At 38.7% G+C, this 18,974-nt stretch overlaps 1 protein-coding gene across 8 annotated transcripts in view; it reads right to left on the bottom strand.

Moving 5' to 3' along the window:
- Positions 1–1,040: 1,040 nt before the first annotated feature.
- The window catches only part of ANKIB1 (ankyrin repeat and IBR domain containing 1), a 35,752-nt gene continuing 17,818 nt past the window's right edge, over positions 1,041–18,974 (bottom strand). For 2 of the 8 annotated variants that reach the window (XM_083467674.1, XM_083467673.1), the window contains exons 10-19: positions 17,888–18,018; positions 15,770–15,904; positions 13,820–13,906; positions 13,661–13,727; positions 12,330–12,475; positions 9,846–10,024; positions 9,102–9,153; positions 5,335–5,428; positions 4,962–5,095; positions 1,041–4,576 (exon numbers count right to left, since the gene is read on the bottom strand). In XM_083467674.1, the coding sequence (XP_083323800.1) occupies positions 3,827–4,576; positions 4,962–5,095; positions 5,335–5,428; positions 9,102–9,153; positions 9,846–10,024; positions 12,330–12,475; positions 13,661–13,727; positions 13,820–13,906; positions 15,770–15,904; positions 17,888–18,018 (1,775 nt within the window). In that variant the 3' untranslated portion in view covers positions 1,041–3,826. Of the gene's footprint in view, positions 4,577–4,961; positions 5,096–5,334; positions 5,447–9,101; positions 9,154–9,845; positions 10,025–12,329; positions 12,476–13,660; positions 13,728–13,819; positions 13,907–15,769; positions 15,905–17,887; positions 18,019–18,974 lie in introns of all 8 variants that reach the window. The other 6 variants (XM_083467671.1, XM_083467672.1, XM_083467675.1 and 3 more) reach the window with 3 other exon arrangements.

Below are 18,974 nucleotides of genomic sequence, written 5' to 3'. Positions count from 1 at the left end.
CTATTAATCTACTTGCACTTTTTGGGGTGCTTTTGAACTGCTAGGTTGGCAGGAGCTGGGACCGAGCAATGGGAGTTCACCCCGTTGTGGGGATCTGACCCGCCGACCTTTTGATTGGCAAGCCCATGGCTCAGTGGTTTAGAGCACAGCGCCACCCGCATCCCATTTTCAAGAGTAGAGGTCTACAATTCACACTGGTGGTGCCCTAATGCCCACTTGAGAATGCAGCACATGAAGCTCTGAACAGAAGGGCTCTACACATTGGGCCAGTTGTTCTCGCTAGTTCTAATCCAACAATGCAAACATGTAGCCCAGTTAGCTACTTTAACCAACTGTTTGGTGATGAGGGAAAAGTGAGGACTAAATCCAGTCCTGATTCCCATCCTGAACAGCTGATTGGTTATATTTTTGAACTTTTAACAGGTTGGAGAACTGTTCATGTAGCAGCTATTTCTTTATGTATTTTTGCTACCCTGATTCCTAGCTAGATCAGGGATGTGTCTACTTACTCAGACTTTCTGTTCAATATGTAAACTGATTAAGCAATGACCACATGCGCTCGCCTTGTATCAACAGAATCAAGCGAACCAGATTAGTGAGCTGTATACACCTACTGATGTACTGGACTTATTTGTCTTTACACCCCCCCCCCTATAATTTTCCCTTTCCATAGCTTTAAAGTTAACTATATCAAATAACCCAGTTATTTAAAACTCCATGCAGTTCAGCTACTTAGGTAGATACCTTGGTTCATTATTATCTTTTTAAGTATCTCTGCACACAGTACTTACTTAATGTTACATGGCACTTTAAATACGTAATAGTAGGTTGGATCCAAAAGTACTTAAGTGAAACTAAATCAACAGATGCTCTTCCACAAGAGCTTGTGCAAGCATATTGATTGCTTTATTAGATTGGTTTAGTAGCAATGTACAACGCTTGCAGAATAGGACCAGATGTTATTTTCTTTCTATTCCCAGTTCTTTGGCTCCAATCCACTATTTGTTATAGAGAATTAAAATTAATGAGACAAAATGAAATTAGATTAAGTAATAAATGTTTAATCAAAGAATTTTACATATTATTAACAGCATTCATTTGGCCAAACATCTACATGGTTGTAATATCCTACTGTATATAAAGTGGGAATGTATCAAGTATAGACTATGAAAGTGCAAATAGCATTTTCAAGATTATTATTTTTACATTACAAAATTAATTGGTTTACAAAATAGGCTTGCCAAACTTTCTTTCTGAATTGCAAATTCAATTACTGGGGTGGTCTTAAATTTAAATAAGTACCAAGAAAATACAAATTTAATATGCTAAATTTCATGCTCAGAATAAAGTCAACACAGGAACAATGGTGTATACTGCACAATCTAAACCAAATTACAGTAAAACCAGAACCCACAAACTTCACTATTCGTCACAGAGAGCACTTGTACATATCTTCTCTTAGCTTTGCAAGACATCTTAATGCAATACACAAAATCTGTGTGAGGATCGTCCTATTTGGAAATTATAACTCAAGGATGCTGTATGTGCGTCTCAAATTAATTTCAGTTTAAAACCAATTAATGAGGATAGAATCTTCAAGTCCTATTTTTGGTTAAGAATATTTTATACCAGACAGCTGTTTAACTAGTTTCTCAAGGCTGAAAACAGGGTTTCAACATCAATACCTTCAGGATAGGGCAGTTAGAAGCCAAGCTAGAAAATGTAATGGATCTACAGAATACAGTGAACAGAGCAGCGAACTATTCCTTCTAAATAAACTTCTAGAAGAAACAGATTTATTTTTTTAATTTTGGAGTAAATAATTAATATGTAGTTATTTAGTATTATGAGCCACAGGGACTGCAAGATTCCAACAGTAATCTTTAAATGAAAGAGTTAAAATACTTTTTCTTGTAACTCACAGTAATCAATATACATACAACCTTATTTCCCATCATAATACTTTACTATACACAGTCAGTAGCGAGAAACCTTTATATCAGACATCAGCAGATCTCTCATATCGTCAAACATAAAAATGGAACATTTCACCTATTTTCCTTGTGTTATCCTAGGATTCGATTATATGCAAGCAAAACAGTAATTTAAACAATTTCTTCTAGTTAAAATTACAAACTGCATCACTGTAACTTACAATGAGGTCTTGATGCTTTTAAGCCAATCTCAACAAGAATTTTCTTCACAGTAGGACACCACTAGGGAAGGTAATTTTTTTTCTTCCTTTTACATTAAACAGCAACCACACACCAAACGAATATTGTGCAATTGAAAGAATACACAGTAGTGTTTTCATTATTTATATAAAAACTTTTGAGCATTTAGGGTATGATACTTCCCAATGTGGGCACAGTGTCTGCATCGAGGGATCTGCACAGAGGGGTTTTTCTAATGAACCCCGTTTCTCCCCTCCCTTTCAGAATGCACGCCCTGGTGGCACCCTTCCCCTATTCCACTCTCAGGCTCTCTCTGCTCAAGATGCAGAAGTCAGATCGCACAACTTGAACTGTATTGAGCAGGAGGGCTTGGCTGGAGATAGATGAAGCACCCACAGATCTGGTGCAGGGGGAAATGGGGCTCAGCTGATTTGTATGGGGATCCTTCTATGTGTTAGCACCACACCTGTATAGGGAAGAATTTTACGCTATGTCATTATTTACCAGAAAGGCAAGGCCATGAGTGGTTTTTATGGAGGCTTTTGCACTTCATAGCATAGTAACTCCAGAACAGATAACTACTCATTCAACTGTGGCAACTATCTATTTGAGTTAGGCAAAGGCACGGTAACATGTTGCATGTAATATGTAATATTAAATCTTTATTGTGGGACTGCCTCTAATGTCAAGAAATTTCAAACTTCTTTATTTTATAATTATAATTATCATTAAAAGCAACTGCACTGTGCATAAAATGTATTGTTAATTATGAAAACAAAAGGCATATGATTGCACTTCCATTAAAGTGTCTTTTCAATACAGCATAGCTGCTGCTAAATCAACTATTTAAAATAACTGTTCTTAACAGTAGAATTAGGCTTAATTAACTTAAGGTACAGCTTATGTTAATGCAGTCACCATGGCAATAAATGCCAGTTAAATTTGGAAAAGCATTTCTTTCAAGTGGTCCTTCTATCACTAATAATTATAGGTGCACTTTAAAACAGCAATACTGCATACTTTTTGTGTTGAAGTTGTTTGCTATTTACAGTTTGGCACATCTGTACTGTAAATAGACATTTAAAAAAACAATTTTAATTAGAAAAGAATATCCACTCCTTGGTTTGTGAAGCAGCACTGAAGAGAAGTATTGTATACCTCAATTCACACTGCAGGTTAAAGATTAGTTGGGGAAAGGCAATGAAAAAGCAAGGTATAAAAAATACTGCTAAACACTGGTTTGTTAGAAGACAATTCAAATAAGGGGGAAAGAGGAGAGAATGGTTTTGTAGAATCAATAATTCAAATACTCAGTGAGCCTTTAATCCACACTTTCAAGTTAAGGATCACCAGCCTAAGGCTAAATAGATGCTGCATTGTATTAGGAATGTGGAGTACAAACTATCTCTCTCTCTTCAAAGTGAACAGAACACTGTCAAATGCAATGGAAATTCCCTGAAAGGTTCACATAACCATCGTAAAGAACTTAAAGGGAATTCCTATATATTCCATCTCCACACCACGGATAAACAACCACGCTCTGCTTATGCGGGCCAAAGTCTCCAGAATGCTTACTCCACATACTGTACCGCTGGCAACTGCCTAGCCATTTTGGCTCCATAATCAATTTCTGTGTTCAGGCTTGTTTGTGTTCACACCAAATGTACATGTTCATTCCACTCAGTTGAGCTCTGAGATATTTGACTTGAAACATCTCCTGAAGCATCCACTTGGCTAGCTGCCTCCCCAGCTGAGTCCCCACTTGGTGGTACTGCTTCTCCTGTAATAACATTCCCAACAGCACCACTCTCTTCTGTCTGGGTGCTTCTACCTTCATTTTTGAGCGAATCCTCAAAAAGTGCATGCTCCTCCAGAGGGTCCTGTCTTGCATCAGGAACATGTGGTTGCTCCAATGACCCCTCTTCAGTACTGGGTTGCTGTGAATCATCATCGGTTTCCGTACTTGCTGAAGGAATGAGTGCAATACTTTGAGGATTCATGTCATGGAACCAGGCCATAATGTTCCCAAGGAGATTTTCATTTATATTAGGATCTTGGCTACTTGAATCAGCTTCACTAGATGTTGAATACAGGCCACTTCTTGCATCACTGAAGGTGTGAGAACTAAGATGGTCAGTTGAAAATGGATCACTGTCTGCACTTAGTTTCATCAGACTATCACCAAGTTCTAGAAGTTCAGAGCTACTTAGAGCAGCTCGTGGATTATCTATACTTATGGGACCAGAGTCCAGCCTTGTAGGCAATGAAGTACCTATTGCTCCTAAGGAAGCTTCATTGGTTAGAAAGTCTCTGGTTTCATCAATAACTAAACCAGATTCTTGCAATGATAACTGAATAGCAAGCAGAATGTTTGGGTCATCTTCATCCAAGGAGCTTAAAGCCTAAGAGAGAGATTAGAATAATTTTCAGAATAAATGCAATATATTTATATCTATATACACACATCTACAATCATATGCTTAGAGCAGCGTTTCCCCCCAAATTGCTTCCAATTTCCAAGAAATACAATTTCATAATACTTAATTTAAGCTAATATTTTTGGTGTAAAACTAATGTCCAAAAGATGCTAACTGAGACACAAGTCCCATATAAATTCATGGTACTTCTAATTAAACCTGTTTAGAAGCTTAGGTGTTCAAATTATTGACAACCAGAGTTAGCTGACAAATTAGCTAACTAAAAGCAGAGGCACGCAAGATACAGATACAGGAAAGGAAAGGAAAGGAAAGGAAAGAAAAGAAAAGGGAAAGGCACAAAGGAATATACCTGCAGAGAATCTTGGTTTTCAGAGTGACTAACAGGAGTATAGTCATGAAGAGAAGAGCTGTGAAGAATACTCATGGAAGCTGAACTCACCATGGAATTACCATGTCTTCTGTTACTACCTGGTTCTTGAGTATCTGTTCAAGAAAAGAAAGTTTATCCCTTAATTTTACTGAGAAACCTCGTCACCAGATACTCCAAACCACATTCAGTTAGGCTACACATGATTTATTTTGGCATTTAAGGCTTGCTAATCAAACACTAACAAATTGCTTCACTGAAAATAAACTACAATCTATAATTATACAGAATTCCTCTTTAAAAAGAAGGAATATCGCTAGCAAAAAAGTAAAGAGACCTTCTATACAAGTCTCACCTAATGTGCTTTCACTGGGGTCATCGGGATCTGGAGCATTACTAAGCAGGCTGTGCATGTCTCCACGTCGACGCTGTCTGTGCCTCCTCCGATACTGAAATTCAGCATATTCCTGCATAAACCAAACGTTACAAAATACAGGGGAGCATGCAATAATAGTTTTGGGCATAACAAACAGCACATTTAAAGAAAAAAAAAAGAGTGCCTGTGATTTTATGCATTATAAAATCACTTGTTTTCATAAAAGTAAATAGCAGCCTATACCATGCAAGCTTTTTCAAAAGAAAAATTGGACAGATTACACAAACTACTAAATTAAACTAACAAGACTATATAAAGCTGCTGCTGAACTGCTTGCAAATATTACTGCAAGAATACCAGGGCATATTTATCTTGTATAAAATATTTAATTATGCATTTTTATACTTACTGTTTAATTGCTTTCCCCAAAAAGTTTGTGTATTATATTGATGAATTTTACAATTGCCTAACATTATAATACCACATGGCTTATCCTCAGGCAAAAACACTGGCTTATCTGCATCCATTTCAGCAATGCTTAAAATGTTAAGGATGCACTTAGGGTGTTTTATAAAGTTAGGCGTGGGTATAAGAGGCTAGTATAGAAAACAAGATTTAGGTAATGGAAAAGGGTGCTTATCAATAAAGTACAGTAAAAAGTACAGTACAGGGAATTATGTGTTAGTCAGATGCTCATGTTCTCTATTGGTTATCACTGCTTTGATATAACAAGCTGGATAAATAAAAAAATGTTTCCGTTATGGGCAAAAAGGTTTGTGGCAATATCAGTGCTTTCAGATATCAAATACTACAACTTTGTAATAGGAAAACAAAAAAGGGAGTTTCTCGCAAGCTTCAGGAATGGAGCAATCAAGGCTAATTTTAAAGCCAAGTCTTGAACCTGATTTTTTAAATAAATAAATAAATAAATAAATAAGGACTGCATAACTAGGATTAATGCAGCAATGGACTTAAATGTTAGTATATTTAGGCTGCAAATCTATCCCCATTTACCTGAAAGCAAGCCCTTCTGAATTCAATAGGACTTACTTCTGTGGGGCTGAACTGTTAGGTTTTCAGTAATTCTGAAAAGCTATTTGCATACAGTTTCAACACTGATATATGAGTTTTATACATCAGCCAAAACATTGCCTTAAAAAAAGAAGGCCAAGTCTATTTACTTTAGCTAATTTTTGCATAGTAAAGTAGTCTAATATGCAATAATCCTGTGCCTGGTGAATTTATTTTCAAAAAGAATTCCAAGAGTATAGCCTTGCACCAATTCAAAGATTTACTTTTCTCTATCAACATGTAGCTTTCTCACAGCTGCTCAAAGTATCTGCAAAGCATCTATCAAGAATCACACTTTGCTGAAATATGTCTCATTAAATTATCCAAGAAAATCAATTGTTAAGAATCATGGCTAAACAGAATGTATAACTTTATTTAAGCATGCTTTCCTGCCATGTCCCCCCTGTAATATTAAAAAACAGTTTGTCTTGTGTGGCTTGCTGAACTAAGTTCCTCTTTGCAGAACTGGGAGATTCTTGTTGAAAACCAAAAGGCATTAACAAGAAACAGACTGAGTTTTATTTACTGAGGGCATGATTGTTTGGGATAAAAGCATTGCTACATTTTTTTGAATGAACAACAGAATGGCAGATGAGATTGAAGCTAAGCACAACATGTTAAGAGTTTTTAATGCCAAATAAAGCAAGAGAGCGTTGTCCAATGTTCACTAGAAACCTCAGTAAGAATGTCACCTCGGTGTACTGTTACTGTGGAAAAGACTTTCCAAACTACATTTTTTGAGACAGGACAGGACAGCGATTGCCCATGATTCTTGGTATATCTCATATAATACTTGTATGACATTTTAAAATTTTAGTTTGCAGGTGTTTTCTCCAATAAGGTGTGTGGGTGCTAGGTATTTGTAGCTCCACTGCATCATTTAATTTTCTCTTTTATTGTGTTATTCCTTTTATATTTTTTCTTGTTCTATTTGTCCTTTTTCAGGTTTGTATCTGCTTTCTCTACTTATGTAACAAAATGAAATAAAGACATATTTGATAAAAAAGAAGTCCTATTGAATTCAATGGGGCTAGCATTTTTAGGGGTCATTTTTATAATTATTATTGGGAATTATTGGGAACCAAGTATTATAGGAAGAACTGGGAAAAGCAAGCAAGTTCATTTGCCTATAAGAAGCAAGCTATATTCTTACAAGCATACTGCTGTTCAGCAACAATAGAAAAGGAAATATGCAGAAACGTGTGGCTCTTACAAAAAAAACCCAAACATCACACACTAGGTGTAGAAAACCTATCTAACTCAGGGATTTTCATACTTGAGGCAGGAACAGAGGCTGCAAAAGGAACAAAATGTAAAATTAACCTATTCAGATCAATCTGGTGTGGTTTTGAGTAGTATACTTATTTCTTCCCGGCGTGTTTTGCAGCTGATGACAAATTTTGTATAAAGTTTAAACTAAAGAGATATACATCTCTGGTTAGATGCCTGTGTCTCACTACAAGTACAAGCCTGCACTCACATACATTTGCATTTCCCTGAAATGGAAAATGCTTAAATACATACAGGTGGGAGGAATGAAAAAGGGAGGGAAATTAAAAACAGTGTGCCAGCACCAGACTAATATAGATCTTTACTGATCGCTGGCCTTGATTAAAGAGCCAACTCAGAATGAGGAACAGAAAGGTATTTCGTGTTACAGAACTGGCATGGATCCTCTAGGCCCATAGAAACTTTATTCATGGTTTAGTCCCTTGACAATGAGGAGGAGGAGTATAGGACCTTCCCTTAGGAGGAATAATAATAATAATAATAATAATAATAATAATAATAATAATTAATAATAATAATAATTTTATTTATACCCCACCCTTCCCGGTTCAAAAACCGGGCTCAGGGTGGCTAACAACAAATTTAAAACACTTAATTGATGCAACAAAAATAGCATAAAATATGGTATAAACGTGAATAACGATAAATTCAGAATTGAAAAATCAATTTAGGGGGGAAATCCATCCAATAAACATTAGATGATCACGTGGGCTAGCAGGCTAAATTAGACCTATTCGGGCCAGCATGGAGACCAGGGGAGAATTAGCTGTGGGATCCCAGAGCGGATAATCTTCATAAAAAGGGGAGGGGGGAAGGAAGGGGAATAAAAGATCAGGCTAAGTTCAAGTTGAAAGCCAGGCGGAATAGCTCTGTCTTACAGGCCCTGCGGAAGGAGGTTAAATCTTGCAGGGCCCTGCTCTCATGACACAGCATTCCACCAGGTTGGAGCCATCACTGAAGGCCCTGGCCCTGGTGGAGAATAATCTAACTTCCTTAGGGCCTGGGACCTCTAAACTATGTTCATGGACCTTAAGGTCCTCTGTGGGGCATACCAGGTGCATGGAGCAAGATGCCTCTCCCATATCAAACAGGCGTAGATAGAATGCTACTTTAGCTGAGACAGTTGTCACTGTTTGCTGGGACACAGCTGAAGCAGAGCTAGAGAATTAGGGTGCCACGTTGTAAGCCACCTTGTATATCTACCACGAGATATAAAATTAAATATATTTCCTTCTATTGTAAAGCAGCAAAAATAGAAAGCTCATCCAGACCTTGTAAACCTTGGTGCAGTTTGCAACATCATCAGGAAGCTAATCATGCAAAGTGAAATTCCATCTTAATTTCCACAATAATACACATTTTAATTAAAAGTGACAAAAAATTACCTCGGGGGATGCAAATCCTAAATATTCCCAATCCCATGTTCCACCAGCAAAGCTATAAATTAAACAGAATTTGTTAAAGAAGACTAGAATAAATTGTGAACACCCCCCTCCAACAAAATGAGTACAAAAATGAATGTGTTCATTTGATCAGCTTCAAGGGCTGTCCTGTGCAACCTTTCTGGAATTTTGCTTCAAGGGCAATTGTGTTAACATTTGTGTCCTTCCCTCAAAACCACCTCCTTTTGTGCCGGGCAGCTGGAGCATCCTTTCTCAAACGCCATGGGGAACTTGCTAGTCCTTGTTACCGACAATGCTACTATATCCATGTAAAAAGTTCAGCAGTCAAGAAAAAAAACTTTTGCCAGCCAGAAGCTTACAAGAGTAAGCTGAGGTGTTTTAAAAAAGTTATTCCTGCATTTTATTTCAGAGGAGCAGCACTGCACATACACACCTCAGTCCAGCTAGCAGATGTATAAATCTTTCCCTTGTTACAATTCTGGCCACAAGCACATGTCTGTGTCCCCACCACACCCCCGCCGCTGCCCCTTTAAAACTGTTAGGTGGGAAGTGGCGAAGCATCAATAATAGATTTTTAAAAATGAATTCCGCAAAGCAAACCTACCAGGACTACCTGCACTACAACTTGAAGGCTAAGCAGAGGAGTTTTCAAGTCAGGCTTACCAAGCCGAGGGGCTGTCAGGTGAACCTCTTTGGCCATACAGATCTTTGTTACTATTAGGTTACCTGCGCCTTGGAGCTTCTGGGGAATCTGCTGGAGCAACTCCTCGGGCCACAGAGGCCAAGAACTCTTGCCTCTTCTGCTGTACAAGGCAGGCTGCACGGATAATTTTATGACGCGGAGTACGAAGGTAAGGCCTGTTCACTTTCTGAGCAAGATCCTCAGTGACCATCTCAAGATCTGTCTATATCAGAAAATAAATACTCATGTAAATTCTTTACAGGACAAGAAACCATAACTCTGGATACTTGCTGCGCATGTTATTTCCATGGGGACAAGAAAGAACAAACCAGGGAAAAGTGGGTTAATGGTGCCTAGTACAGGGTGGATCACATTGCATAGTTTTGGTTATTCTGATTCCTGAGGCTCTACCCTAGTTCTGCTCATAACCAAGCTGGACTTGGAGCATAACATGTTCAGCCTGAAAGAAAAAGTCTGAAGAAAAATAAAATTCCCTGCTCAGGGAGCATGGCTGGAATACAAGGATGTAAGGACTGGTGAGTTTTAACTGAATGAAAGATGACCCACTCACCTACCTGAGTCAGTGATGGAACTGGCTTCCTCCTGTATAACCCCTGGAAGGAACATTAATGGTAAATGCCCAATGTTCTGTTCTCTGGCTGGCCTGCAGGAGTAAGCCAGGAAACAGTGGGACTTGCCTAAGCTGAACCAAATTTGGGAGAGAATTGCATACAGGTGGCTAACTCTAACAGGGTGGCAGAAAAGACCATTTGGGTTCTATGCATGCAGAGAGGTGACCCCAAGTGGGATTTGACCACCACCTAGTGGTCAAAGGCAGAATTACTTCTCAAAAGAGAATCTTCAAAACTCCTTCAATTTTCTATTATGACAAGCCAAGGAAGTAGAAACAGAACAGAGGAGAGTGACAGCCAACACTAACTAACAAGCAATAATACCAACTTCTAAATAAAAAATAACAGTAATGACTAAAAAGCCCAGGCCAATTGTACCATGAATGCAGAAAGCAGACTCATGATTGAAGGCTTCGACACATCATACTTGTTGGCATTGGCCACATGCCTTTGTGTATCCAACTCAGTTACAGTGTTAATTAACACAGTTAATTTTACCACTCTGGTCTTGGGCAAAAAGTTCAGACATAAAGCAGCTGCCCTGGAAGTTGACGGGGTGGGCATCAGATCCAGAGCCACCACCAATTTACACAGGAGGAGCAGATAGTGAAAGTACTGAAAGAGATTCTAATAGTCAGGTTCCTCCACCTCACATTCCCCTCTCCGTTCATCCTCATCCAGAATAAGATCAGAGGTGACAGGGTCCCGCTTGGGTAGACTGGGATGCTTTGAAGTTGTTCTGCCCTATCATGAGGGCAAGGAGAAAAAGTAGTTTTTCCCTCTGCAGCTGAGGCTGGGAGAGAGTGGGGGGGGGTGTAAAACTATTTTTGAACAGGACAGGCACACAAAGAAATTATTAATAAGAGCTAAACTAAAAGCCTGAACCAAATACAGAGTGGCAAAGGGTAGAACGGGAAGCAATTTGGTGAAGGCAAAATAAAAAGCAGGATTCCAAAGATGGGTGGCCCCTGTGAAGGGCCCTTCTCTTTTGAGCAGCAATTTTGCCTTCAACCACTAAGTGGACCTCAAGTGACAGCTGCATTCACAGAGTATGCAACTGCAGTAATGTGCACTGCCCAAAGGGAGCCTCAATTTTTTAAGAGCTTTGTAAAGGAGAAGGCTGCCCTGGTCACCACCCTGAAAATACACTAAAGTGAGTTGTTTTTTGGGGAAAAGATCACTGAAGTAGCTCCTTATCAAGTGGAGCAAACCTGAAAGTAAATTGGGAAGAAGCTTTTGAGTTTTGCAGCATCTGCTCTAGGTGCCCTAAGCCAACAAGTCAGAATGGATCTTTGGCTTTCTTCCCAGAGTGGTAAGATCATGATCACACACACACACACACACACACACACACACACACAAGGGGGGGGGGAGTTGGACTTCCAGAAGGGCTCCATAAAATTTTAATGCCTGCCAGACATCCTATCTATGCCATCTTTGCTCAGAAGAATGAGAGGAATTAGAGCAGGACATTTTTAGCACACATTACACTAAGACCAAATGTTTTGTTGTTCATTGGTACACAGTCTTACGACTTCTAAAATGGAAAACAACAATATGACACTCTAAAGGCACTTTTAAGGATCCTTGATTTCCATGGGAGAATTAATAGTACAATCCTATACATACCCACTCAAAAAGAAACCCAAGTAAGTTCAATAAAACTTACTCCCAGGTAAGTATGCATAGTATTTCACCCTAACACTTCTTCATTGAAGGCAATAGGATACAGTACATATCTGCTTAATCTTTTGAGTTGTGCTCTTAAGAATGCAAATCTAGAGGAAGTTACTGGGAAGCAAGTAAGAATTACTAGAAAATATCAATTCAATATATACAACTAGTCAGCTGTAAAAAATTAATCACAGAAGCCACTAACACAAGGGCCTCCTTTACCTGCATAAGTTCGAATATTTCTTTTTTTGTGCTTTTTGGCTCTAGAAAGAATCCATATGGGTAAGAACACTTCAGGATGCGACGAGTTTTGAGGAGTTCTTGTACTGCATCTTCAATGAATGTGGTATCTGGACAACCTCCTTCAGCTGCAAGAGAAATCCAGGCATTGCAAAGAGTATTTTGTTTCCCATTTGCTGATGTGATGACTATTTCAGCAACAGCAGAACTTATTCTAAACAGAGTATAATGTTTTGTGCAAAATCAAAATTGTTTTTCAAATCCTAATCTAACTTTCAACAGAAAAAGCTCTATGTCCATTGTTTGACTGCATTCAGATTTCTGCATTCACAAGACAGCATAGTCACATTAGTCCAAATTAAAAGAAATTCACATTGAAGTCCCACTGAAATTACAAAATACAAGCGTGAGCACACAGAGAAGATGGACAGTGCACTCTAAAGACCACTTCAAGCAAATGCAGGAAGGAACTTAGGGCTTCAGATCAAGTAAGATCAGGGGTAGGCAACCTAAGGCCTGGGGGCCGGATGCGGCCCAATCGCCTTCTCAATCTGGCTCAAGGACGGTCCAGGAATCAGCGTGTATTTACATGAGTAGAATGTGTCCTTTTACTTAAAATGCATCTCTGGGTTATTTGTGGGGCATAGGAATTCGTTCATTCCCCCCCCCCCAAAAAATATAGTCTGGCCCACCACATGGTCTGAGGGATGGTGGACTGGCCCAAGGCTGAAAAAGGTTGCTGATCCCTGGGTAAGATGCAGAAAGTTCTCTGAAGCGTCTGTGTTCCTGCCTTCAGTTGCTAGGGGCAGTTGCAGTCCCATGTGAGGACATCTTATACTCACAGGAGAAAAACCATGTCATATAGAACACCATCTACTAAAATCAGAACGTGTGCAAGAGAAGAGACAGATCTGAAAAGCCAAGGATGGAAAAGCTGGGTAGGAACTAACTCCCCAAGAGAAGAGATCCTACATGAAACTAAAGTTTCTTGTTGCTTTTCAGCATCAGCCCAGATAAATGAAGAAAAGGAAGCAACAGATTGGTATCAGAGAGGAACAGCATGACAAGTAGATTGGGGAAGATACTAGCTGGTATTGCAGAAAATATATCTTTATTTAGAAGACATAAAGCACATGTCATATACTGCAATATATTGTTTGTTCACCCATTAATCAAAGTAAATCAAGCCACACAAATGCTCAGTTTGATAAGGACAAAAGCAGTGGCCAGAAATAAATTGGATTTTGAAAGGCTTTGGTGTACACACATTATTCTGAGCACCCGAATGTATCACATAAACTCAGCACACTTACGTCCACTAAGAGCTCTACTCAGTTGTTCCATCTTTTCTTTGGCTGTTTTTAGAAGGCGCTGTTCTAACTAAAAGTAAGATAAAATTTTAAAAAGTGAAAAACACTGTTTTGAACTAATAAAGCTGGAAAATAATTTTATAGAACTATTTCCAACCGTACTTGGTAACTGAGCTCATGGTTCTTAAACCTTGTGTAATAGTGCATAAATCTATCAAGTTCTTGAAATCGTTTGTGTTTCTTTTCAGCCTAGAAAATAATTACGGGAAAGAAAGATAAAAAAAATTAACGACTTGCTAGTTTTATCTTAATGTAACATTTATGAGCAAAGGGAAATGGGCAATCAACCATTTAAAATGTGAATAATAGAGCTTTATTCACAAGCAGCATAGTGATGCATACTGTATGAACAAATGAGCCAGCTGGAAATATACCTTAACACATCTCACAAGTCAAACTGCACTTTGGCGTTATTAAGTCAAACTCCTAAGCCAGTTTTTTTCTGCCTTACGTTGTATCCTTTGGTGGGTAACATTTTCCTTGTGCACCCCTCCTTCTGCCTTTCTAAGGCAGCCCTCAGAAGTTTCACAGCAGGGGCATGCAAGGTATTGGTGAGGTGAAGATGCTGCTTTCTTGAAGTACATCAAGCTCTTGGGAGGCTGTTGAGCTGCCAGCAGCCTTGCAGCTAGGTCACACCTGTACAGGGGCATCAAGTACATACACTGGTGGCTCCACGTGGGAGTTGTATAAAGGACCACTGCCATATGCATCACAGTGCCTCTAAAAGATGGTTCCCTAACCAGGGAAATTGCAGTGGCCATGTACGCAGCTCTGTAGCGAGGCAATGGTAGATATATTTGCTGGCTTTGCATGTTGAACTACAAATCCTTATGCTACCAAGGCCATAATGGGATGGGAGCCAGAAAGTGTGAAGCAGACCTAAACATTTAAAAAACAAACCCCAAAGGGTTCCAAACTTTAGGAAGCTTCTTAGGCATTTCCTGTACAGTGGTACCTTGGTTCTCAAACTTAACCCATTCCGGAAGTCCATTCCAAAACCAAAGTGTTCCAAAACCAAAGTGTGCTTTCCCATAGAAAGTAATGCAAAATGGTTTAATCCGTTCCAGACTTTTAAAAATAACCCCTAAAACAGCAATTTAACATGAATTTTACTATATAACGAAACCATTGATGGTTGATAGGACCTTGTGCTGTACTTTAGAAAACAGGTATTAATCCTATGTACAGTGGAACCTTGGTACTCAAACAACTTGGAACCCAAAAACTACAAACCTGGAAGTAAGTGTTCTGGTTTGCAAACTTTTTTCAGAAGCTGAACATGCTCCGTTTTGAGTGTTATGCTTCCTTTTTGAGTGCCACACTTCCGTTTTGAGTGTTACGCTGAGGTCTGTCGGTTTTTGCTATTTATTTTGTTTTTGCAGCTTTTTTGTTTTGCTTTTGAGACTGTGTGGAACCCAGTTCAGCTACTTACTGATTGATTGATTGATTGATTGATTGATTGTGTGACTGCAGTACATTGTTTATTGCTTTCATTTTATAGATCAATGGTCTTGTGTTAAATTGCTGTTTTAGGGGTTATTTTTAAAAGTCTGGAACGGATTAATCCATTTTGCATTACTTTCTATGAAAAAGCGCACCTTAGTTTTGGAACAGACGTCCGGAATGGATTAAGTTTGAGAACGAAGGTACCACCTGTATATGTTTCTGGCAGCAAGCTCCAGTGAACACAATGCGATTTACCATTTTCTAAATAAGCATGCACAGGATTGCATTGTCTCCAAAGCACAGAGTAAATGACACCCTCTGCCTCTTGTGCAAATTTCAGGCTCAGGGGAGAAGTGGAGATTATGTCCAACTTTATGCTGTGCTTCCAAGTCTTTCTGAAGCACAGTGTGAAGTTGGAGATGAGCAATGAATGCTAGAAGAGGGAGGTGTGACAGCCAAGGTGAACATATTTTTGAACCCTACTCTGGTTAGCAGTGAAATACCTGAAGTTTAAAAATCATATGAATTGCACAAATTAAAAAGCTTAAGAAGAAAGGCAAAGATAATTACCCTTCTGTACCTCCTCAGTATTTGTTAGCTTCTTACCTCTGCTGTCATTTCCTTGGACTGTTCCTCTACATGTTGAATGACTTCATAGCGAGTACATCTGTAATAACCTCCAGTGGAAGAACTATGCTTCTTCCATTCTTCAAGGCAAATCCAACAGAAGTCATATTTACACTTGAAAAGGAAAAAGAGAGCTAATTTCTTAAACCAATTCTGTTAAAAGATTTGAAAGGAGACCTAGAATGTTAAAAACAACAGCAATTTGTGTTTTCATCACAGTTATTCAAAGGGTCTATTGGAATTGGTTTCTCCATGTCTGCTATTTACATAACAAAAAATGTGTGTGTTAAAACTGCATCCACACAATTAAAACTCCATGTCTAGCTTGACCCTAAGTGGAACATGATTCAGAGTATTATCTCAATGCAACCCCCATAGTTCTATGGTTAAGTGGCCTGCATACAGTTCTGTTAGTGCAGACTGCTGTTGCCAAAATCTTGACCAGTGCCAAATATTGGGATTATGCAACTACATATGCAACAGTATCAGAGGCAGTGGATGCTTGTTGGTTTCCAAGTACAATTTTAGGTGCTAATCATTACAGGCATACCTCGTTTTGTTTCATTTCACTTTACTATGCTTTGCAGATATTGTTCATTATGAGGATGCAGTGTAGCTGCAGGCAGCCTGTCCACTTCAAAGGGCTGTAGGTGGATTTTTCCCCTACTGCCCCTGCAGCTAGTGGGTCTGGCTTAAAAGACTACAGTATAGTGTAAACATAACTTTTATGTGTACTGGGAAACCAAATAAATTATGTGACTTGCTTTATTGTGATATTCGAACCTGCGGTATCTCTGAGGTATGCCTGCACTTTTAAAGCCCTATATACCTGAGTCCAGTATACCTGAAGGACTACCTCCTCTCAAATGAATCAGCCAGTTCTTTAAGATGATGAGAATCTCTTGTGCCTTCCTTTGCCTTCAACATCCGAAGACATATCTTTTTCAACAGGTTTTCTGAATTTACTGCTGATTAGACTGCAATGCATTTTTTAAAAATTATGGCAGCTCTGGTTTATATGTTGTTTTAATGCTGTATGCTATTTTGTTATATTGCTGAATTTTAAATGATTATATAATTTTTAGATCTGTTTTTGTTAGCTGCTTGAAACATCTCTGTTTGGAGAGGAAAGTGCATGATAGGAATTTAATAATGAAGGTTTGTAGCCAACTAAGTTTTACTGAGAGTAAAGGTAAAGGGTAAAGGGACCCCTGACCATTAGGTCCAGTCGTGACCGACTCTGGGATTGTGGAGCTCATCTCGCTTTATTGGCCGAGGAGCCAGCATATAGCTTCTGGGTCATATGGCCAACATGACTAAGCCGCTTCTGGCGACCCAGAGCAGCACACGGAAACACCTTTTACCTTCCCACCAGAGCGGTACCTATTTATCTACTTGCACTTTGACGTGCTTTTGAACTGCTAGCAGGAGCAGGGACTGAGCAATGGGAGCTCACCCTGTCGCGGGGATTCGAACCGCTGACCTTCTGATCGACAAGTCCTAGGCTCTGTGGTTTAACCCACAGTGCCACCCGCGTTACTGAGAGTAGACCTGCTTAAATTAACTTGGGTACATGAATTTCAGTGGGTCTACTCTGATTATGACTAACATGGGATACAACCCGAAATAGATAAATTAATACATCAGATAATGCTTCTTGTCAAAAAGAACTGAGGGTGCTATGGATGTTACCTGTTAAAGAAAGTAAAGACTGCAAGAAAAACTACTTTCTCACACCATCGAGCAATCAACACAAAGGCAGTTCTTTTGATAAAGCAAAATACTGATCAGCAGGGAGGCTGGGAGAAGAAAGGGAAGCTCCCAAGGTGAGAGCTGGAAGGTCCACCCCTTTCTGTGTGAGACAAGGTTTAAGATCTACCTTTGAGAGCAGACTTTGCATTTTCTTTTTCTCTTTATTAGATTAGTTTGTTTTTATTGTGTTGTTTTATGAAAAAGCGTCAATAAAATTTCATGAGAAAAACAAACAAAATACTGATCACCAGAGTGGATATTGTGGACTTTTTAATACATTGCATGAAGTAAACATTTCTACTTATATTTATATGAACTGTAGAATTATTTTGACTCTTTGCTTACTTTTGCACACTGCATATGATTGCAGCCTTCATTCTTCTGAATTGGGGATTTGCAATTGGCACATGGTTTAGAATTTGTGAGTAACCATAAGCAGTTGGCAGCATCTTCATAAGCCTCACTAACGCCCACAACTGTGAAAAAGAAAAAATAACGTTAAGGTTTTGTACATGTAATAGTGTGTTAATAGCAAGTTCATCATTGCATTTTCTAAATTTTCCGAGTATGTGATTAGGCTATTTTTAAATACACTGTAACTCATCCTAAGCACTTATTGTAGGGTGAAAAAGATTTTCAAATTTCTTCATAAACCAGTGTTATGAGACTGGTACTACAAATATCCACAACAAATGCTAAAAATAATGCACAGTCCAAAGGTTAGAAGCACACACATTTCCACTGCCAGCTTTTGCAATATCTCTTTATAAATTTGCCCACTAATTATAAACAAGCTGTTATTTCCATAAAACATCCCGCAAAATTAAAGCATACTAATCACTGCAACTCCCAGCAAGGAACAGTATATTTTGCAGATTAATAAGGAGTAGTTGAAATGTTGCATTCCCCTTACATTTTATTTTTAAATTCCCTCAATTTCTTAGAAATTACTTGTACCCTAATCAACCAAGTCTACATCATGTTTATTTCATCATTATTATTAAACACCTGCCCTTTACCCTAAGGTCCCAGGGCAGATCACAACAATTTAAAATACAACATTAGAAACAGTTTATAATAAATTACAATCACAGGAATAGGTCAAGTGTCAGAGGTCAGAGTAAAGAATGTTGTTTGGTGTGACTATGGATTTTAAGTCTACATTCTCAAAAACTTAAAACTCAATGCTCTCAGTTTTGAAGCTCAGCTTCCCCAAAGATGGAAATGTACAACTATACACCACAGGGAACTCTGTCCAACCTGTCAAAATTCAGTTCAAATTATTTGCTGTTTACCTGTGCATTATTAATGCCCTTTCATTTTAGGCAGGTTTGAGAAACTACAGTTTCTCTGCATCACTTACATAATCTGATTTAGGAGACAGACTATGGGTCTATCTAGCTCACCATTTCCCATGCAAACGAGCAATGGC

This window comes from Podarcis liolepis, assembly GCF_965112155.1.
Source record: "Podarcis liolepis genome assembly, chromosome: 12".
Lineage (NCBI taxonomy): Eukaryota > Metazoa > Chordata > Lepidosauria > Squamata > Lacertidae > Podarcis > Podarcis liolepis.
Note: the sequence above shows the minus strand (reverse complement) of the source record. Positions and strands in the feature narration are given on the sequence as shown.